Source organism: Glycine max, chromosome 11 (genome assembly GCF_000004515.6).
Source record: "Glycine max cultivar Williams 82 chromosome 11, Glycine_max_v4.0, whole genome shotgun sequence".
In the NCBI taxonomy this organism is placed as follows: Eukaryota; Viridiplantae; Streptophyta; class Magnoliopsida; order Fabales; family Fabaceae; genus Glycine; species Glycine max.
The window spans coordinates 5,459,724-5,483,214 of record NC_038247.2 but is presented as its reverse complement, the minus strand read 5'-3'; the positions used below and the strand labels follow the sequence as shown (position 1 = coordinate 5,483,214).

At 32.8% G+C, this 23,491-nt stretch overlaps 3 protein-coding genes across 5 annotated transcripts; 2 read left to right on the top strand and 1 right to left on the bottom strand.

The window, feature by feature from the left end:
* Window positions 1-5,517: 5,517 nt before the first annotated feature.
* Window positions 5,518-7,527, bottom strand: LOC102669255 (D-2-hydroxyglutarate dehydrogenase, mitochondrial). Of its 2 annotated transcripts, none has more exons than XM_041006633.1 (5): window positions 6,709-7,527; window positions 6,460-6,561; window positions 6,307-6,354; window positions 5,847-5,972; window positions 5,518-5,754 (listed from the first exon to the last, which is right to left on the bottom strand). In XM_041006633.1, exons 1-5 carry the CDS (start codon window positions 6,898-6,900, stop codon window positions 5,665-5,667), a joined length of 558 nt encoding a protein of 185 aa, XP_040862567.1. In that variant the 5' UTR covers window positions 6,901-7,527; the 3' UTR covers window positions 5,518-5,664. The 2 variants fall into 2 exon arrangements, with proteins under 2 accessions (XP_040862567.1, XP_006590703.1); XM_006590640.4 differs by having other exon boundaries at window positions 6,484-6,561.
* A 482-nt stretch (window positions 7,528-8,009) lies between these two features.
* LOC100799544 (CDK5RAP1-like protein) lies at window positions 8,010-11,760 on the top strand. 2 transcript variants are annotated; one of them, XM_003538821.5, is made up of 3 exons: window positions 8,010-8,386; window positions 8,757-9,814; window positions 10,784-11,760. In XM_003538821.5, the coding sequence occupies exons 1-3, from the start codon at window positions 8,112-8,114 to the stop codon at window positions 11,284-11,286; spliced, it is 1,836 nt and encodes a 611-aa protein (XP_003538869.1). In that variant the 5' UTR covers window positions 8,010-8,111; the 3' UTR covers window positions 11,287-11,760. The 2 variants fall into 2 exon arrangements, with proteins under 2 accessions (XP_003538869.1, XP_006590701.1); XM_006590638.4 differs by having other exon boundaries at window positions 8,015-8,386; window positions 8,768-9,814.
* Window positions 11,761-13,135: 1,375 nt separating this feature from the next.
* LOC100799030 (3-epi-6-deoxocathasterone 23-monooxygenase CYP90C1) lies at window positions 13,136-19,636 on the top strand. The gene is made up of 9 exons (XM_003538820.5): window positions 13,136-14,141; window positions 15,512-15,836; window positions 15,955-16,104; window positions 16,436-16,729; window positions 18,484-18,573; window positions 18,692-18,770; window positions 18,861-18,967; window positions 19,067-19,194; window positions 19,292-19,636. Exons 1-9 carry the CDS (start codon window positions 13,924-13,926, stop codon window positions 19,380-19,382), a joined length of 1,482 nt encoding a protein of 493 aa, XP_003538868.2. The 5' UTR covers window positions 13,136-13,923; the 3' UTR covers window positions 19,383-19,636.
* Window positions 19,637-23,491: the final 3,855 nt, after the last annotated feature.

Genomic DNA, 23,491 nt, shown 5'->3' with positions numbered 1-23,491 from the left:
CGGCGACTACGGTTAATATTTATTTATTTATTTCGCTTGCAGGGATATAAATAAAGTTGCATAAAAGTTTTTATTTGCGCTTGCATAACCGCTTTAAAAGTTTTTATTTTCTTAATAAATTTAAATCACTTTTATATCATTTATTTTATTTACACGGTTGATTTAACAATTTTTATATTATTATAAATGTGATTTCTAACATAATTAATAAAAGAAATTAATAATTGATATTATTTTATTGTCTGCGATAAAAAATTACTAGTATCCTTCAACCACTCTACATCAAAGAAATTTACATAATAAGAATTAAATATAAATTTATCCACTAAACAACTTATTCTTACCCACATGAATAGAATCTTACACTAGGAGTCTACTCAATTAGGATTTTAAAAGTTTTTTTTATATAAAAAAATTATAATATTCAATCGACTTTTAAACGATAGGAATAAATTTTATAATATGCAAACAAGGCTATCATAATTTTTTAAGAAATATAATAAAATTTATTAATATTTAATTAAGATTTTTTATAGCTTATAAAATGTCATCCGATATTTAAAAGTAACATATTTTGATGGATTATTTTTTAAAATTAAATTTCAGATTTACAGGAATAGATTAATTTTTTTATGATGAGTCATAAGACTAAATTCAGACCTAGACATGAAATTTTGATCAAATTTTTGACAAGTTTCCTTAAAAAAATAATATCTCTTAATTTCTCAAACCGGGAATATTTTTTATTAATTTTTAAAATGATAAATTTTATGTGCCTTTTTAATAAAAATTATAAATACTATATCCATCAAACAAATTCATCCATACCTTAAAATTTTGCTAGAATATTATATAGTGTATTTGGGTGAAACACAAATATGATGTAATAATAAATATTAATAAAGCGTATTATATAAATGATGTAGCGGTGCGGTGAAAGATAAACGTATCCAAATTTCATATTAAATGTAAAACTACTTGGTATCGTAAATATTTTTATGCTTTTTTACAATTTTGGAGGGGTAGTAGTGTGAACATGTAAAACAGTGAAGCCACTTTTGTGGCACAAAAGTAAAAAAAAAAAAAGACATCTTAAAATTTATCTCTACATGAGTACATATGCTAGGCTTGTAGACTGGCTGGAGGGTGGAAATTTTGCAATCAATATTCAATGATTAAACTCGAAAATAATAATTAAATCTAAATCATTTTTAGTTTATTCATATATCTAATGGTAAGAAGGACAAGTTATTTCTCACCACACAAGTAGATTTTCTATTTTTTTGTTAAAATAAGATTTATGATAAGAGAAATTATTTTTAAGTAATTCAGTAATAAAAACAAATAAATAGTTTTAGTTTACAAACTATTTATTAACTGAGATTCTAATTTTAAAGTGAAAAAATGCCATTGATAAAAGAAAATGTGTTTCTCATGTATTTGTATGAAAGAACATCCTGAACAAAAAAAAAAAGGAATCTCTTAATCGTGATGAATTAGTTCTTAATTTTCAATTAAAAATATGTGGGTTCACCTAAAAATAAAAACTAATTATATAAATCAATCTAATTTGTAAAGTAAATCATTTCGATCTAAGGTCAACAGTAATAACAATCATTGTTGATAAATTATACGTAAATACATTGACCAATCTTATTTATTACTTAGAAAGAGAGTACAAATATGATAGAAGAATGATATAATAGAAAGAAAAACATAAAAAAATATATTAATAAAGCATATTATATATATGATGCGAGAGTATTTTCTGTAGCGGTGCGGTGAAAGAAAATCATATCTAATTTTCATATTAATATAAAGTTACTTCCTATCGTAAATATTTTTACTTTTTTTTTATGATTTGGAGAGTTAGTAGTGTGAACCCGTAAAATAGTAAAGTCGCTTTTGTGTCACAAAAGTTGAAAAAAGACATAAAATTTATCTCTAAATGAGTACATATGCTAGGCTTGTAAAATGGCTGTAGGGTGGAAACTTTGCCATCAACATTCAATACTTAAAATCAAGTCTTTGGCTATAACTAGCAAGCCATTTGATGGGTTTTATGACTTTATCATCCCATCCAAGAGAGACAATTATGAGAGTTCTTTTAAGTGATTTCTCTATTTCACAAAAAAAATGTGTATTCTCCTATAAGAAGAATAGTGTAATTATTTTCTCCTTCTATTTAGAGAGATTATGATTTTTCTTTCACTAAAATCATTTCTTTAGTCTTCCTGCTTTTTTTCTTACGAGTAGAGAATTTTCCCATATTAAAACACTAAGTGTCAATTTCTATTTTTCTTAACTATTTTTTATTATTTTGATATCCAACAAGCAAAACCAAACAAATATATCTGCATATCATAATTCTTGCTATGAACAAGTTTTTCTCTTTCTTTTTATATACCATACAAGATACGTCATACACAAGACAGCGAGCCGGATTCATTGTCGTTGTTATATAACACTAGAAGAGAAATGTTCATAATTTAAACATAATACAAGATATACAAAGGTGTTGCATAAAACTTGAAACCATTGAAAAGCTAAAAGTTTTTTCTTCTTCAATTCCGAAAAATATATTTCTTTAAAACAATGTTTTCAAGGTACGATCGAGTATTGAAAGTTAACATCCTTCCCAACACAAATTTAAATATTAATTTATCGCGTTATAAGGGACTAATCTATTCGACTAGACCTAATCCCTAATAGTTGAAAATTCAAGATATTGTGCATAATTTCATATCCACTTTTTTTTTTTTAGAAACCATTGGTCGAACTGCGAAAATTAAAGAAAGGTATTCCATGAACCCTCACAAAGATCCTTAGCAATAGTGATGCACTGATGTTCATAGAATAAACTAAAGATAGAAAAGGAAGAAATGTAGCCCATATAGAATTCTTGTTTGTTTTATTTTAAAGTTAAAAAATACTTTGTTATGCTTTTAATTAAAAAAACAAACATTTTAATATAAATATACAACTTAGATTAATTAAAATGCAAATTTCTATTACATTTAACAAATTTAAAATTAGTTTATTAAACTCAGAAAGAACCTCGAGTAAAATTTCATGCATGAGCGCTGCTTAATCATCGAATACCAAATTGCTTGAGCTATGGATAATGGGATATAATAATTCAGCTAGGCTGTCAAGTGAAAATCCCAACACTTATGCACTATTATTTGCCTTGACATGAATCTTATGATCCCTCCACTCACAATTGGGAATATGGAGTTCGACGAAAAAAATTGCAGAAGCTGAACAAATGTTCTCCTCAAACAATGTAACATTCTAATTGCTCTATTAGTTCCCACATGGCAGCCTAGTCATAGGGACTTATCATTTTAGTCCATCAAATTATAAAGTATCATAAACTTAATTTCTAAAATCATTAAAATTGAAGATTGCCAATCATGATTTTTAATCAACTAATGATGTAGCACCTTAAGTGCCTTTTTGCCATCTCATTGGCCCATACATGGCAAACTAGACACATAAACCATTTTGGCATTTTTTTTTCATGCAATGTTCACCTTTAATTTTCCTCTTGTTAAAAACATTCGTGGAATGCTAAAGAGGTAATGATAACTAGTGTTGCAGGACCATTTGCACAATTGTTAGAACAAAAAAAAAAAGGCATAATTAGGAATTGGAGCGCATATGCAAGCTCGAGAGCCAATGACTAGAAAAATAAGGCTCGGAATTGTGTTTTTGCAAGTATGGTTTGATAGTAGTTATGCAAATTCTTCTTGGGATTAATTTGAGTTTTAGAGGTTTAAATATATGCTCTTAAACCACATAGCAAAAAAGCAGAATCACTAATTACATTTTTTCTTTTTAATCAATGATCCTCTGGCCTACAGATGCATTGCGATTCCAACTTGTGTCTTTTCTGTTATGTCTTAATTGCACAAACAATCCTACATTGCCCAATATCATTACCTCTATGTTGTCTTTCTTGAAACTTTGGTTTTGCATACTATGGAGTTTCAGGGACTTTTTGAACAAATGGAGGAAAAAGATGGAAGAAGGTAAACGTTGCAAAAAATAAAGAAAATCAAAGTGGCACCTATGATTGGTTTGCCACATATATAGGCCAACATGGGAACCAAAGACACTTAACGTGCAACATATGACGCCATTAGTTATGTGAGAAATTATCCCATTTTATTAGAATCAACCCCTTTGATGCACTCCTATGTGAAACATGAAATCAAACTTACTCCATATCCTTCTCAATATATTTTCTCTTTTATATTCTGTTCATTTGTTAGATATTCTTGCCGACCAAAAAAAGTTGTTAAGATATTCTTGATATATAAAGTTATTCTCGAGCCTAATTAATCTGAGTTACATTGAGCGGTTATAATGCTTTTTTCCCACGACTTGAACTTTAATTATTGTTTAATAAGAGCCAAATTCTTTATCACTTATGCTAATTAACATTAGTTTTTATTCCTATCTTTAATTCTTTTTTCCCAAGTGGACGTGTTGCATTGACTTTCCTCACTAGAGCACTAGCAATTTATACCTCGAAATTATGCTTATTCTCATGGCAAATTCAGGATTGAAGATAAGCATATTCCACGCGTGATTAGTGGAAAACTTACATCACGGTTAGTCCTTCAGAAAACCTTGGGTCAAAACATGGCTAGTCGTTGAAACTTGAAAGTATAGAAAATAGAAACTTGAAAGATGGGTCATGGCCATGGGTGTGCTATTGACAAACACGAATGAATTGCCTATTCTTGCTTTTTAGAACATGCGTTGGAGGGGAACACGTTGAGAAATAATGCAAAATCCTATAAAAAAAAATATTATATTTCTTGGCCTCCCTTCCCCGTATTTTGTCATCAAACTACCTATAAGTATAGGGTTTTATTTATACTGAAATGTAATTAAGTTTATTCATACGAAAATTTATAAATAGAATTTTTGGTTCGATTAAAAGCTAGCCACATGAAACAACACTAGATAGTTAACCCAATCCACACAAATTCTACCAGAAGAATCATTGCTCTATTTACAGGTCACTTCCGCTTTCGCATACCCTTGAAAAGGACCAAGACAATGGTGAACGTAATTTTCATATTTGGAGTGTGTGGTAAATAAAATAAAGAAAAATTCAGAGATGAAAGAGACAGTAACTATAATAAATAATCAATAAAAAAATGAAGTGAAAATAAGATGAAAGAGACAGTAAACATAGGAAATAATAGTACACCAAAAACATACGATACTAATAACTAAAAGGACTAAGGTATTGTATCAGTGTTTTTTTTTTATATATATTTTTATTTTATGTTTGAGCCTTCCATTTTTCTAGTCGAACACAATGAAGTATGTGAATGTAAATACGTAAAAGATATCTGCAAAAACTAGGACCACTTATATCTTAACTTACGTACAAGATATCTACTTGATATTTGGAATATCAAGTAAAAGGCATTGTCAAATATCATCAATCAAATAGTTGGAGGGGGCCAGAGATTATAAAAAATTGTCACCAATTTATTACACTAATATTTATATTTATTATTCACAATGTAGCAATACACTTTTAGAAGAGTGAGGTCACCGGCAAGTAAAGAAGTAGCATTCTCACCTTTTTTAAGGAAGTGAACAAAGATATGAATACAACATCAAGTTTTCCACATCAGATTATGAAATGAGAGAGTGAGGAAGAACTTTATACGGGTTGAGTATGTGATTAGGGTCCAGCATATTCTTGATTGAAGCCATCACTTGCACCTGTCCAATTTCATATACTAGTTTAGACATTCAATTCACAAGTTTACATTCCGAAATGGAGAACTACAACTTGGGTCAGATAATATACATACAGTTTCACGTGATTTGCTGTAGAAAATTTCGTTGGCTTTCATTAGTCCCAGACCATGCTCCGCGCTAATACTACCTCGGCGCTCAGATGTCCATTCATATACATAAGGTTCAATTTGCGACAAAATCTGCAAATTTTAATGCTGATAATGTTAGAAAAAGCATAATTATTGATTATAAAGCTTTCTGAATGCAAAATAAGCTAATCCAATATCCAAACACATTTTTTTTACACAACAAAAGGCTAAAAGATAGGAAAGCATTAATCTGTTGATAAATCGATATTAGAAATATATAATGATTCTATTTTTTATAGTGGAAATGCAGTACAGTGCTCAACAAAAATTATACTAAGTTCACAAAACAATTAACAGAAATTCCAAACAAAACTAGAGAGACCAAGATAAACACACAGGGAAGGAGGTAGCTCATAATTCATAACAAATGCACTAAATGGTCTACCTTGTCGAAATATATGATCTTATTCATAGAACTAAGACAAACAATCACCTGCAACATCAGATTATAAGAAAACTATTAATAATCATGAGTTTGTTTTCTAATATATTGAAGGTTGAACTCTTGTCACCCAAGAAAATGAGTTAAAGGGTATACTTCATCAAAGACAGGCACACTTACTCCTACAAGACCAGTATTTCCACCTTGGGGAACAACAGCCAAGTTTCTGGAGTTACAATATTTAAGAATCTGAGAAACCTGCAAAATGGAAACACAGAATGAAGCCAATTTCCAAATGCTACACTGAACCAAGGTCCTAAAGGGTAATTGTTCATTCTATTCAACAGAGGCAAAACAAATAATAATAATAATAATAATAATAATAATAATAAACAATAAAAGAACCTGGTCAGCGGTCCTAGGTTGTAACAATAGCTTACTGGAGCCTTTGTACTTATGCATCCAATCAGTGTTTGAAGTGACAAGCTTGCCCTCATCTTGAACAACATTTTTGGTACCCAATATTCCCTCAAAGTATCGAACATCATCATCATTCAACTTTGAGAATCTGGGGTTCCTTTGAACCGACCCAGCCATAGAACCAAAGCATTTGCACTGAATTCCAACACCCCATTGTTTGGTTTCCGCGAAATTTCTTGAAGGGTTGAAAAATGACAAAACTTGATGATCCCTGCGAACAATATTGCTCGGTAACTGCGTCAATTTTTCATCAAAAGATGTCCCCGAAGTAAACCAAGAACACGACGTTGCTGAAGGGAGAAGAGGTGGATTCCTTCGGCGATTGAAGAAGGGGTTTAAGGAGCGTAAGTGGAAAGTGGAGGACGTTGTGTGTATTTTTTATAGCATGGTGTTAACTAGGAGGTTCAGTTGTTCTGAGTTCTGACACACTGTAAGACACAGATGGACCCATGTGAACACCCGTGCCAGCTACCATCTGAAGAACGGATAAATATGTAAAAACAAGAACAAGAACAAGAACGGATAAATATTTAGTATGATTTTAGCGTTGAAAATGTACCGCGGTAGCATTAGTTAGTTTTCTAAACTTTTAATTCTTAAATTCGGAAGTATCTCTTCTTGTACTTAATTTCTAATGATCTCTTTTGAAAATGTATCACGGTAGCATTAGTTAGTTTTCTAAACTTTTAATTCTTAAATTCGGAAGTATGTCTTCTTATACTTAATTTCTAACGATATCTTTTAATTTTTATAGCTATGTACTGATTTGATTTTTATAATTTTATTATTTATATATTTTAATTCTTATTTTAAAAGTAATTTTTTTAGTTTTAATTTTTTTTTGTTTCTGTGGATTGAAAATATTTTTTTTTAATTTATATATTTTATATCTTAATTTTTTTTTAAGATTTAAATTAACTAAAACATTATTTTCAAATTATAAGGATTAAAAGATATATGAATGAAATGAACAATTTAACTTTTTATATATCATTTTGATTTTTTAGTTTTTATAATAAATAACTAAAACTATATAAAAATAATGTTTTTTTAGAGAAATATAAAAAATAATAATAAAGAACTAAAAAATTTAAAATGATATGTATAATATGTAATGATTAAAATGAATTGTTTTTAAATATAAGAATAAATAAAATAAAATTTTCCTAAGTATAAGGATGAATAATTAAACCTATTGTGAGAAATAAAAAGTCGAGAATGTGAGGTGATAGGGCGAGAAATGCAAATGCAAAACTTTTCCATTGTGACCACACGGACCCTATCCTCCCCATAACAGCGGCATTTCATTTCAGAACTTAGAGACAGACATGGCTTCTTCACTGTCTTCCGTTATCAACCAACCTCACTTAGCTCAACGCCTCAAGCTTCACCGTCCATCCTCTCTTACCACTTTCACAATCTTCCACCACAAACACAAACACCAACACCGACACAATGCTTCGTTTCCACACCCTTATACCTCATTGCCTCGCTCACGCCCTCTCAATCTCATCATCGCCTCCAGAACCTTCTCTCCTTCCAATACTCTCCACCTTCACTTCATTCCTCAAGCTACACTCACTGCTTCCGAAGCTCAACCCCGGTGAGTTTTCGTTGCAATTGCAAACACCCCACGCCTCTCTATTTTCACGAGCTTTAATTACTACAGGATGTCTGCTACAAAAATTAGTTTTTGCTTTGTGGGCATTTGCGATTCACTTCAGTTTCAATGAATTTAATCAAAAGACCACCTTTTTTTTTTTTTTTTTTTACTTTTGCATTTTTCAATATTACTGCTAGTCACTTTTGGGAGACCGGATATGAGAATGTTAATGGGAAAGATGCAAAATTCATTTTTTTTCCCATATCATCATTGCAGAATTGCAAGTTTTAGATAGGATAGAGTGGGGTTTAATTAGGAATGAAATCTATTTACTCGTTATTTGTTTATTTATTTTTATTTGTTCGGGTAGCTTTGTGCCAGATACTGAAGTTCCTCCCACTGGTCGAATATATCATGAGACTTATGGATGTCAAATGAATGTTAATGATATGGAGATTGTTCTGTCTATAATGAAAAATGCTGGTTATGGTGAAATTGTGAGTGTTCCCGAAAGTGCCGAAATAATATTCATCAATACCTGTGCCATTAGAGATAATGCAGAACAGAAAGTATGGCAGAGGCTTAACTACTTTTGGTTTCTTAAGAGGCATTGGAAGAACAACGTTGCTACTGGAAGGTCACAATCCCTGCACCCTCCAAAAGTAGTGGTTTTGGGATGTATGGCTGAGAGGTTAAAGGAGAAGATACTTGATTCAGACAAAATGGTTGATGTTGTTTGTGGGCCTGATGCTTACAGGGATTTGCCGCGATTACTGGAGGAGGTTGACTATGGTCAGAAAGGGATCAATACTCTCCTTTCGCTTGAGGAGACTTATGCTGATATTAATCCAGTTCGAATCTCCAAGAATTCAGTTACTGCATTTGTCTCAGTGATGAGGGGTTGCAACAATATGTGCTCGTTTTGTATTGTACCTTTTACCAGAGGCAGAGAGCGATCACGTCCTGTGGAGTCAATTGTGAGAGAGGTGGCAGAGCTTTGGAAAGAGGGTGTTAAGGAAGTAACACTTCTTGGCCAGAATGTGAACAGCTACAACGATGCATCTGAAATTGAGAGAAAGGTTGAATCAGGGTCCAATTGGAAACTTAGTGAAGGATTTTCCAGCATGGCTAAGGTCAAGAATATGGGCTTAAGGTTCTCTGATCTACTGGATCGATTGTCCTCAGAATTTCCTGAGATGCGATTCAGATTCACGTCTCCACACCCTAAAGATTTTCCAGATGAATTGCTTTATCTAATGCGAGAAAGACATAATATATGCAAACTGATACATTTACCTGCACAAACTGGAAGTAGCCCGGTACTTGAGAGAATGAGAAGAGGATATACTCGAGAGGCGTATTTGGATCTTGTCCAAAAAATACGGAGTATTATTCCAGACGTGGCTTTGAGCAGTGATTTCATTTGTGGTAATATGTTTTTTAAATTTCTTTCTTCCTGTCCTTTTTCCTTTCCATTGTTTTTCATTTGTTTGACCTTCTACTATTGGAGCTCCTTCATTTCAACTAATGAGTGCGGGAGTTTCTCATTAATCTGATGGTCTTGTATTCTTATGGAATCTAATTTATTTTCTCATGCTATTCAACTTCAGAATACACAATTTACATCTAGTGTACATTTTCTAGAGGTGTAAATTTTGCATCTCTGAAATTAATGAACACTTATTCAATAATTTTTACAACAAAATTAAATGGATGAATGAAATCTTTATTTGCAAAGGTCATTGTCAAATTTTTTGTTGGTTTTTTTGAAGGGTAGCAGTTTTTGTTTTTTTGTGTTATTGAGAAGTAGCATTATTTGCTAACTTATTGTCAAATTGGGGAGTAACATTGTTTGTCAATTTTTTTGTTTGTTTTAGAATACACAATTTACTCGTTTTTTAAAAAACTCATCTGGTATACATCTCCTAGAGGTGCAAATTTTGCATTTCTGAAATTATTGAACACTATTCAATAATTTTTCACAACAAAATAAAAGGGATAAATAAAATCTTTATTTGCAAACCTCATTGTCAAGTTTTTTTTTGTGTTATTGAGGAATAGCATACCACCAGTATTGCAATATGTTTATTTTGTTGGAAGTATTGATGGTGTATTGCATGTTTTACTGCCCAGTAAAAGGGGTTGAGGGAGACTAAAAAGGATATTGGAGGAAATTGTTAAAAAGGAACTCATGGTGAATAATGTCCTTGAGATTTGGTTTTTAACCGAGTCTAATGGTGTCACCTAGTAGGATAAGACCATTGTAGTTGTTTATCTATGTAGTTATAGTTCCCAAATCCTAGTTACTACCCTGTAATTTTTCTTTGCCACACTAATATTTTACTGTATAAACAACTTACCTCTGCTTGCAATCTTTAATGTTTGCAATTCTAACAGGATTTTGTGGAGAAACAGAGGAGGAGCATTCTGAGACGTTAACTCTAGTAAAAGCTGTTGGTTATGATATGGCATTCATGTTTGCGTATAGCATGAGGGAGAAAACTCATGCCCACAGAAATTATGTTGATGATGTTCCTGAGGAAATAAAGCAGAGGAGGCTAGCTGAACTTATTGAGACTTTCCGTGGGAGCACAGGACAGTGTTTTGACTCTCAGATTGGAACTACACAGCTTGTATTAGTTGAAGGACCCAATAAAAGAGCTCCGGATACTGAGCTTATGGGCAAGAGCGATAAGGGCCATCGAGTGTTGTTTGTCAATATGCCAATCCCAGACAGGGAAGACATTAATACGAAGCGAAATCCTGTGGTTGGTGATTATGTTGAAGTCCGCATAACAAGATCTACGAGGGCATCACTCTTTGGTGAAGCACTTGCTATAACTAAACTGACTTCATTTTACAATAATCTGGATAAAGAAGCTGTTGCATTCAGCATGTAGAACCTTGTAGCATCAATTGGTTGTCATGGCAATTTTTGGATATAGTTATTCATTGTTGTTTCCCTTGTTTGGCTGACTACACAACATGACAACACATTTTGTGGGAGAAGCCACTGCAAGGGAGTGAGATTTTGCATTCACCAGCGACTTTTCAGCAAGATCAAGATTGTGTATTCTTTGTTAATCCTCTCTTCACATTAAAAGGGTTCGAGTCTGCATTAAAATATACACTATGTATTACTGAGAATCCCATTGGCAACCTGCAATGCAACATTAAAATCAAATAGCCTCAGAGAGGATTGTTGTGATTTTTTGCCTTTTAACAATAGTTAAGTGTGTTTTGATTAGGTATACGGTAGAATGTGGCTTTTGGTTCATCATATTTCCAGTTTAAATAGAACATCACAGGTCTTACAAGTCAAATGTCATCATTCATCAAATTATCCTAAATAGTAGTTTTTCTATTTCTCTCTCTGGGTACCTGTCCCTATGTTTATATTTTGGAGCAGCACAGGGAAAGTGATATAAGTCCATGTTTGGTTGCGCAATGGAGACACAAACCACGTAAAAAAATGTGAAAATCTGGAAGTGATAAACATTAAAACACTTGTGGTACTGTAAACGTGAAAAATTAATTGTCTTCACACCACAAAACTGAACACCCTATAAATGTTATATAGGGGTAGGGAGGCAGTTGCTAGGACAATAATAAACACCTTTATCATTTAATTTTTATTCATAAATTTTCTTGTTGCGTACAATAAGTACATTCGACAATTCTCTTTGGAAGGTGTAGAATGAGTTTATTAAACACAATGTGGTGTCCGCAGATGCTACTAGATGTCAAGCTGTTTGTGTTCCCCGACCTTGAAATGGTGACTAAGTACGAATAATTGGAATATCATTTGGGATTTAAAACGATGATTCAATGTTGGGTCTGATGACAGTGAGTACACTCGCTGCACTAGCACGGTCCATTCTGCATAGCATTGAAACCATTCATGAAAGCAAAGTCAAATACCCCCTTGATTCACATAAAATAATAATCGGACCACTTGATATTTACTGGCTCAACAGACCATACATTAACAATCACTATTCAGCTTTCAAAGAAAAGAAGACTTGAAAATTCATGCTGTTTGGTCAAAAGTGTATGAAAGAAGAGAGTGCAAAGACAGTTTTGTATGTATAATTGATGAGCATGAGTAAATGGGTGAGAGATAGAGACGGGGAGAGTGGTGTGGTGTTGGTGAAGTCTGAGTAGTACTGAGGAATGATGCAGACTAGACAAAAGCACCTATAATGGAAAAGTGGAAGAAGGAAAAGACGTTAACGACTTCGGCACCGTTTTTTCATTGGGCCATAAGGTTTCTCTCACATGCACACTTGGAGGCTAGTGTAGTGTAGTGGTGCACTGCCTCATAGTAGAGACACAACCCGAGGTTCTCTTCTTTTCTGGCTCCATTTCTTCTTAACAAACAGCAGTCTTATGCACACATTAACAATTTTATAACTTAATAGTTGTAATTAATTTTTATGTATACACTTCAGTTCTGACACCTCCTTAACAACTAAGAAAGATATGGGATGGAAAAATAATGTATGCATTGCATTGTGATTGTGCATTATTCTTTTCTCGCAGTGTGATAATGTGCATCTCCCCACCAACTGATATATGATTAGACATTTCATTACCACTACTAAAATAATAGCATTTCAAGACCATCCATCAATGTCAGTTCCCAAAATACCATAGTTAAAGAAAATACAAAGGTAATATCGTAATTAAAATGAAATAGGCGATATCAATTTTAATTAAACCATCTTTATTTACTGCGTTTAACGATGGTTTTGAACCGTCGTGGTCTATTCACATTCTGCCAACTAGTGACCACGCGCCATATCGCGCACGAGCTACAGCGGCGGACAGTGGCGTGAGCTACGACAGCAGGGCAGAGTCGTCATAGGCTTTCTCTGAACGTGGAATCGAATCTGTTTCCAGCGATTCCCTAACCTCACGCGCCTTAAGCTCCGCGCGTGCTGCAAGCTCACCGACTGAAATGGAAGCGTTCGGGAAGAACTGCAAGGGATTGAAGAAGCTCTCCTGCGGATCGTGCACGTTCGGATCCAAAGGCATGAATGCGGTGCTGCTTCGCACCGTCTCGTAGTTGTAGCGTCACATTGGTTTATTTTGAAACCCTAAAGGATGAGGGAGGTAGCAATGGCATTGGTGGGTTGAACATGCGGGTAATATCTGTCTGAATTGAGTGAAGACAAAATAAACGAGCGTGGCGCATTAGGTGAACCCAATATGACCATCTCAATAAATGATTGTTTTGGAGCCCTAGGTCTTCACAATCCTCCCTTCCCTTCTCAATATATATCCATCCATCCACACTCAACTTTCATTTATAACTCTTCAAAGGGAAGGACAAAAAGAAGTATCAAACATTTAACATCTCTCTCTCTCTCTCTCTACCCTTTCCTCTCTTTCTTTTTCACCCAAACAGTGCATACAGTGATCAAGTACAATAAAACATCTGCATGAACTGAAAACCGACAACAAGTCATCACAGGCAGCTCTTGGTAGTGCCATAACAGCTGACAACAAAAAGTTATTGAGAGTTTTTTGAAAGTATGGAATGGATCATAGGTGTTTGTGTTTCGATGGGCATGTTGTTCTTGATGAGTTGGTGGATTCTTCTATGTGGCAAGAATGATGATGAGAAAACAGTGGCAAAGGGCAAAGTTCCAAAAGGGAACTCCGGTTGGCCTTTACTCGGAGAGACCCTTGATTTCATTGCTTCTGGATACACCTCAACCCCTGTCAGCTTCTTGGAAAAGCGCAAGTCTTTGTAAGCTTCTATCATCCCCCATTATAATGCATTATCCCCCACCACACATGGATATGAGTCATTTTGATTTGTGCTTCTTATTGCTTTTTTTCCTATTCTCGTCCTTTCGTTTTCCACGAGGTCAATGACATGCATGCCTATCTGCTTTCAAAATTTCAATACTTTTGGAATTATATTATATACACATATATGTAATAACGCAAAAATTAATCAAAAGCGCTAAAAGATTTTGTTATATATCCACCGTAGCCATATCTTGTCTATTCCTTGTGAAGGCCCAATATTTGAAGATGTCTAGGGTCCTTTGCGATATTTGCATGTGTTGGTGACAATTTTGTCCTCGTGGTCCACATTTTAGATAACGACTGTTGGTTTCAAGTGATAGCGATGGAGTATTATTTGCCTTAATTAAGATTTTGGATTTGAGTTACTTTCGAGAGAATTTTGTTCCATAATCCATTGTTAAGTCGCTTCTATGGCAATAGAGACTAGAGAGGAATGAAATGCAGAAAATGAAGATGAGATTAAAATATTAAAAGGTTTGTTTGATTTTCTTACCTTTTTATTTTAAATCTGTTTTAGAATATTTTCACGCTATTTAATAATCAATTTTTCATTCAAAATTTATTAAATTTTAAAAGTTATTCCTAAACAGGTATTTTAAAATAAAAATAAACATAATTGAGAGATACTTTCTCATTTTCTTATTCTGTTTTCCTTAAGTGTTCAAATAATAACTTTTAGGAATGATAAAAAAATTTAATGGAAAAAAAATGAAGGAAAGAAAATTTTAAGCTTTTACTTCTGTAGAATAGAAGACAAGTTTTCTGTAGAATAGAAGACAAGTTTTCTTTAGCCCCTCATTCTATCATTAATCATGTTTTCTTTCCTCCCCACTCTCCTTCCCAACTAAACATACCATTAGAAAACATAAATGTACTTAGGGAATAAATCATTTTAAATGGCTTAAGAGACAAACAAATTTTAGAAAATAGCTGGATAATCTTTTTCTTAAAAACATTCAACGAAACAGGGCCTAAATTTTACTATCTGTGTAGGAGAGAAAAAGCCTGCCTGGCACTGCTTCTGCAGTAACTTCAACTAGCTAGAAAAAGCCTGCTTCTGCAGTAACTTCAACTAGCTAGAGTAGATTCCCTATTCAACTATGTGGAAGGGAATGAATAACCTACAGTCTCTATGTCGATATTGTGAATTTGTGATCCCTGCCTGGCACTGCATCTATGAGCGAAGCAACTCTACCTATTCTTAGTCTTCCCTTAATAATAAATACTACAATAAAACTCAGAAAAAGAAACATCGTTTTATATATATTACTGTATTTATTTTCTATTGTTAAACTATGTGTATAGGTACGGGAATGTGTTTAAGACATGCATTTTGGGAAGCAATGTGATAGTTTCCACTGACCCGGACGTGAACAAGGTGGTTCTGCAGAACCAAGCCAATAACTTCGTCCCCGCTTATCCAAAATCAATTAGAGAATTAATGGGAGAACAATCCATACTCAAAATGAACGGGACCATGCATAAGAAAGTGCATACACTCATCGCAGGGTTCCTACGATCCCCACAACTAAAAGCTCGAATTACCAGAGACATTGAACACACTGTTAAACAATGCTTCGCTTCTTGGACGCCCCACCAACCAATCTATGTTCAAGATCAAGTCAAAAAGGTTTCTCTCTTGCACTTCTTTATTTTTCGTCCCCTTAATTAACTTGTTCTTTTTATGTAATCTCCTAATTAGCTTATATTTTTTTCTCTTGAACTTTTTTTGCGTGCATATATATCAGATTACATTTCCTGTTTTGATCAAAGTTCTGATGAGCGTTGGTCCTGGTGAAGATTTGGACTTCCTGTATAGAGAATTTGCAGAATTCATCAAAGGGTTGATTTGCTTACCCCTCAAATTTCCAGGAACAAGACTATATAAATCCTTGAAGGTCCTATAAACTATACCTAGTTGTTATTTCTTAAATTTTTATAAATTAAACAATATATGCACCGATTTTATATTTTCATTTAATCATAAAATATCATATCATATATTAATTGACAATCTAAAAACTTTTTTATACTAACAATATATGCCTATTAACTCTCTTTTATAAAATAAACCTAGTATTTATATAAGTTAAAGGAAATATATATATATATATATATATATATATATATATATATATATATATATATATATATATTCTCTTGAATAATTTGTAATTTATATAATAAACTTTTATTTTTGACATGTACTAATGTTTGTCCGTTGTGCAGGCTAAAGATAGGATGGTGAAGATGGTGAGGAATATAGTAGAGGAGAGGAAGAAGCTACAGAAGGATAATAATGCAGATGATCATGGTGATACAGTAGCAGTAGCAGTGAATGATGTGGTGGACGTACTATTAAGGGATAAGGTTGACTCGAACTCTAGCTCACGTTTGACTCCAGAAATGATTAGCCAAAACATAATAGAGATGATGGTACCAGGGGAGGAGACTCTTCCTACGGCTATGACCATTGCCCTCAAGTTCCTCAGTGACTCCCCTCTCGCTCTATCCAAACTTCAGGTACGTTCGGAACTTAAGGAACGAAATTATTTTAAAACAAATAAGTATAGACAATAACCATCCCACAATATTGAAAGTTTTAACCAAAATCTTGTTGATAAAATTAAACACACAGACACTCAGATAAAATAAATTGAAAAATCAAATAAAAGTGTTTTTTCAATCAAGTAATATTGTACTGTTGTTTTAATAAGAATTAAGTAGTTTTAAATAAAATGTAAACAAAAAGTAGGTTTATATATAAAGTAGTAAATACATTTTAATGTTTATAAAAAAATTGTGGTTGCATATTTCATTATTATTATGTAAAAGGTTAAACTATAGTAATAAGTTTAATTTTTATGTATTATTAGTGTAAATTGTTTTTATATTATTAACCATTTTTCTAAATCATTTTAAATATGATTTTAAAATAATTATTAAAAAAATCAATAATCTTGTCCAACATGACCATCTGGGAGTGTAAACATAATTTATATTTAAATTAAATTCTTCACTGTTGAACTCATGGAGTACTATGATAGAGGGAAGCTGAATGAAACAGCAAAACAGAAAATGAGGATGAATGAAACAGTTTTAGTTACCGAACGGAACGGAAACGGTTGGTAGTTGCGACTTGCGATTGAGCATTGGGTTTAGGCCCCAAGCCAAGGAGGAGTGGTCCTCTGTGGTGTGGGCCAACGATATGCCCTAGAAGTGTTTGACTTGTTCTAAGAAGTCGCTTTCGAAAACAGCACTATAAAACGCTCACGAGGGAGTGTGGGCCTCACATGGTGTGCGAGTTCTTCCTGGCCGTACGATATGTTGTTGATGTCATTTGAACTCAACGGCTGTAAAAACAGCTCTACTAATGAAATTCTGCCTCCAAAGGACCCAATTGTTGAGGACATGTTTGGATATTCATTGAAGGTCTGATCAACTAACAAAAAAACACATTTTCCTAAAACATGAACCTAGAAGTAATAAGGGTGCTGCTTTTGAAAAAACACTTGTTATATTGAACAAACTTTTTCCAAACACGTCCACTGTTTCATTGCAGTACAACCATTATTCTTATTTTTTAAAAATATTCATAACAAAATGACAATTAAAATATAGTATTTTTTTAACTTAAAGTGATTAATCTATTAAAACTTATTCATCTTAGTTTCTAAACTAAAAAACTTTTCACAATATAATAATCACATGTTCTTATTGTAGTTATGTATTATTTTATGAAAAAACACTTCAAAAAGAGAAGACTGATATAAATTGTGTTGTACAGTAGTACTTCTTAATACTCACAATCATTTATTTTTCTCAATCTCTCTCTTCTCGTATCAAACTATTCATCATATTTTCCACTTTTTTTTTCTCTATGTATATACTAGTATATGAGTGTCCTTGAATAATTTTTCTTCTGTTTATAAATTCCCGCACGATAACGCTGTCTGACTCCCTCTGACAATAATGTGAGTGAATCATCGTTTCTATATAAAATAGAGCATCCATCACTTTTTCAAGGGTGCAAAGAACGAACCAACAATGAAAATTGATAGCCAATGTTTTTTATGTACGGTATTTTCGCAGCATTATTACAATACAATAGTATTTCCATATTTCGCATGACGTAACACTGACAAGTCTATCTTACATTCTTCTAAGCAATGAAATCTGAAGTTAGTAAATTGACACAAGTATTTTGTCAATTACATTCACCTTCCAAAGATAATTTTATATTTGGTTAAGCTGATTTTATTTTATCTTCTTATCAGGAGGAGAACATGGAATTGAAGAGGCTGAAGACTAATTGCTCAGATGATTATGCATGGACTGATTACATGTCACTGCCATTTACTCAAAACGTGAGTCTCTAAAGTTAGCGACCATATGCAAAATCAGCTGCCATTGATACATTATAAATTTTCAGAGTATATGACATTTTTGTTCATTGTTTTGTCTTTCACTTCCTAATTCTGAAAGGTTATCAGTGAAACTCTCAGAATGGCCAATATTGTCAATGGCATTTGGAGGAAATCGGTCAATGACATAGAAATTAAAGGTGAATTCTTCATAAGAGTAAACTGTGTTTGGCCTCCTTTAATACAGAGAAAATACTAATGCAGTTTCACTATATATTCTGAATATCTAGGGTACCTAATTCCGAAACACTGGTGTGTTATGGCATCTCTTACCTCTGTTCACATGGATGGGAAGAACTATGAAAACCCTTTTAAATTTGATCCTTGGAGATGGGAGGTAAACTTCTAAAGCTATATATATATATATCATCATCATGTTTATCCAGGAATTAATTCATAACTACAACAGCTATTCTAATGCTCTATGTTTTTGTAGAAAATTGGAGTTGTGGCCGGTAACAACTGCTTTACCCCATTTGGTGGTGGACATAGACTATGCCCTGGATTAGAACTCTCCAGGCTAGAGCTATCTATTTTCCTTCACCATCTTGTTACTACGTACAGGTCTTATAAATATTACATGTATAATTGCTTGATTAGTTATTTTTGAAGATGTTCACTTAATGATTTTAGTATGTGATTGGTTTTAATTACCATGCAGATGGGTCGCTGAGAGGGATGAAATCATCTACTTTCCAACTGTTAAGATGAAGAGGAAGCTCCCAATTAGTGTGCAACCCATTAACGCATGATTGGATTTATGCAACATCAAGAAATTGGGGAGATATGTGTATGTGATTGCTTATTTCAACCTAGAGGGTAAATTATTGAAATTATGGGTTGTAGGCCCCGAAGGAGTAGATTGAGATAAAAAAGACTTTGAATAACGTTTTTCTGTGCGCTGTTCTGTATTACAATAAGATATAGGGTATCGGTAACTGTATTGAATAAGACCGGAAAATTATGATAGTTACCGATTGATAGTTAAAGAAAAAATAAAGTTAAATTATTTTTGCATATCCAACGATATCTAGCATAATTAATAAATAATTGAGTTTGTTAACCATATTATTAGAAATTTGTGTTTTGAGTAAGCACATTTTAGGGAAAAAATGTAAATTATATTAAATCCAAAATGATACAATAATAAACAGGACATACCCCGCAGTTAAAGAAAATCAAAAGTCTCCCTAATATAAAAAGACATATATCAACATGCTAAAACAAATACAACAGGTGCGCTTGTCTATACATAAGAAACTTAATCTTACTAATAACCTCTATGACAGAAAATTGATAATCTTAAAAAATCAACTTGTTCCTAGACAGCCAAATGCAGTAGACTGTCATTGCTATAGTCACACAACGTAATTTTCCTTAAACACCTGATGTGGATCTGCCCTAATTAAAGAGTCAGTAATGCGCTTACCTTCTCCGTCGACAACACTTGAGACTGAAAAATTGTGTATCTTTACATTCATTGGCAAACAAGGACATTTTGAGTAGTAATTCATTCTTAGTCGGCGACCAAAGGGTTTACCTCAAAGATAACGAGATTACAACTAACCCACGATATAGGAAAACCACCTCAAAAAATTTGGAAACAAGGGAGGACAGATTTCACACACACTCAAATGCTTTGCATAGACAGCCTTGAACCCTAGCCGAGGAAACCTATACCAAAACATGAATCAGTAATCTTTATTTTTACTGCATTATTTAGTAATCTTAATCATATTAAAAATAATCATAGAATATTATAAAATAGAAAACTAATTTTACAATATAGTTTTTAAAATCTTTTAAATACTATATTGATATAATGAAATATTGTAATAACATAAATTTTAAGTGAGCAGAAGAGAACAATAGGGTGGGCTTTGAAGAAGATAGGATTATGTATTATTGTGTTAGCTCCATTAGATGTTAGCTCTTGTGTCACATCGGTTTTCAGAGAAGAAAGGTACCTTGGGCCCTCTATCCATCTTCGAAAACAGAATGCAAGTGGGCATGATTGAAGCTAACTCTCACATCGTGAGTCTATAAGACTATAACAATTAATTTATTTCTGTTTGATGCCAATGCAATAACGTTTGATGCCATGACACCACCTCGTGCTCCACTACCCGCTGTTACTATCTCAACAATTAGTGTGGACTCGTAGTACAACTCTAGTACCAGCACCATGATTCCGCAATCAACACCAATCGGTTTCAAAACTAAAAAATGCAAAAAGCCAAAGGGCACCCACAAGCAAAAAATCTGCAGGAAATTCTAGTATTGCAGAAATTAAGTAATATTTTACATTTTATCTCTCAAACTAATTAACACTCTTGCTTCTTCTTAAACCTCTCGGACGTTATAAATATGCCAAGCCTACATTAGTACTGATGCGATCTTGCAAGCCAAATCTTGATAGGAAACCGAACCTCTTGAATTGATGGAAAAGTCAACACAAGTGGGGGCTGAAGGAGTTGGCAGAAACCCACCTGAACTTTTATTAATTAACGTGTAAAAAACTGATTGGAGGATTGAAAATGGAAGTGGCATCCCACTTAGCATTCCACCTCATTCGTATGATTTTCACAAAATCTAGTTTGTACGAACCAACTTTTTGCTTGTCATCATTTATTTATGAACATAACTAAATAGTACGAGATCAACTGTAACAAAAAGTTTAGAGAATTAGAGTAAAGTAGTTGCATTTTTTTTCTGAATAGGGGTAAAGTATAGTCGCATTAAGAGAGATCATAGTGAAATCAAAATATACATTAATTTATAAAATATGACACATTATTTTATTTGTAGAACTATGTGTTTGTTAATGCAAGAAGTACTGATTAGTTTCTTTAAACTATTCTCAATTAAATTTTAAGCCTGTGTAATTTGTAAATTCCTCTTATTCTAATAAGCTTTGATTCATTCATTTGTCCCTTTCGTTAGAAGCATGATAGGAGTTATTCAATGGAAGTGTTTCATTTCCTTTTGTTCCAATGATCTCCCCACCTTAATCCATTTCTTTCTTATCCACCTCAATTCACATCGTACTAGAAAAGAATATAGATGACAATAGGTAGGATATTACCCTTATCGTTACCATATCCACATTTAAGAAAATACTTGTATCCGACTCAATGATCATTTGAGTAGTAATTTTAATTTTATCCTTGTACTTGTTGAATATTTATATGTCCATATCCGCACCAAGCAAGGCCATGACAAAAAATTGTAAGGTTTTTTTAAAAAAAATTTATATTCAATATTTTATTTAAGATAATTTATTAATTAGATCTTATTTTATTATTTTATCAACTACAATGTTATTCAGAAAATCCTCTTAGAATTAATTATTTTTAACGTTTCACTATCGTTAAAAAGACAAATTCATTTAATTTATTCCTTAACTTAGTTAATACTGTATCAAATAACATTTGAATAATTTTAAAAAAACTGTGTAATAACAATAATTATAATTATTGTCAATAGAAGCAATGCATGCATTTTAGAAACAATAATTGTCGACAATATTTACAAGTATTGTTGGCATATATGTGTGCGTATCTGTGTAGAAAAATGTCAAAAAAATCTCTAAAATGGAAATTTGTTAGTCCATTTTGTTAACTCTGTTAAGGACTATAAAATAGTAACATATAAAATTTAGATATTATAATGACAATAAGTTATACATATTAGGAAGTGAAATGATAGTAATTTCTATTTGAGAGATTTATTTGATATTTTCTAACTTTTATAGACTAATATGACATGCCTCATAAATTCAAGACTAGAATGGGGTTTACTAAATGCGATACTGAGAAACTACGTTCAAAACCTAAACCATTGAGGATTTTATGTCTAACATCCATCAAGCAGTACGATTGATTCCGATGACTAAAAGGAAGTTGTAGAGACTATAGAGCCTCCACGAACCCATCGAGATGGAGCTTGGAAACGACGTGGTCAAGGTTCTCTACAACGAAAATGAAAGAGGTAAAGCAATGCATTATGAGTTCAGCCCGACAAATGCTGGGAATTGTGGGCTCTAACCTTGGCCAGACGAGTTCAGCCCATAACATATATATGCTGGGAACGGGTATTAGATCCATACCAATGCATTATGATTACTGGACCAAAAAAATGCACAATGGGTTCACAACAGCCTTCCATGATGGTATTCTTGATTGTTTTTCACGTTACTACTCTTTAAAGTCTTACAAGGTATTGAAGACAAATGCTTGCGTAGTATCATTCGTAATGGGAAGTGAGAAGCAATAATGGATTTATTTTTTTAACTTGTTTACTTTCTAATTTCTAATATCTTGTAATTGCTCTATTGAACACAATACGGGACACAACTGCAGCATAGCGAGCATACTAATCCAAAGTTCCTTCATTAGCAAACAAATAAACCAAGAAAGATCTTAGCCATCTTAAACCAAATCTACTTATTAAATGTGCAGTAATCGTTAAAGAAACGAAACAGTATAATAGATTAATAGTTGGCATCAAAAATTGATTTTCTATCAAAATATTTAAATCAGAAAAGTAACATGCACGTTTTGATTTTCTACAACTTAAATCCTATAGGCTACAGGTACAATAGAACAGCGCTCTTTAGCACTAGGATGCGAGAGTTAGCTTCAATTTGTTCTATAAAAACTACAAGTGAATCCTATGCCAAACCTAATGAATCTTACATATTGCCATTTGGAAACAACCACTGCCAAATTTGTTAACTACCATTTACTGTACCATGAATTCAACATGCAGCTTCTGGCCTTTGCCAATACAGCCATAAGGGTGCATCTTTTCAATAAATATAGAGAGAGGGAGTATCAAGTGAGAGCATAAAAAGAGCTGA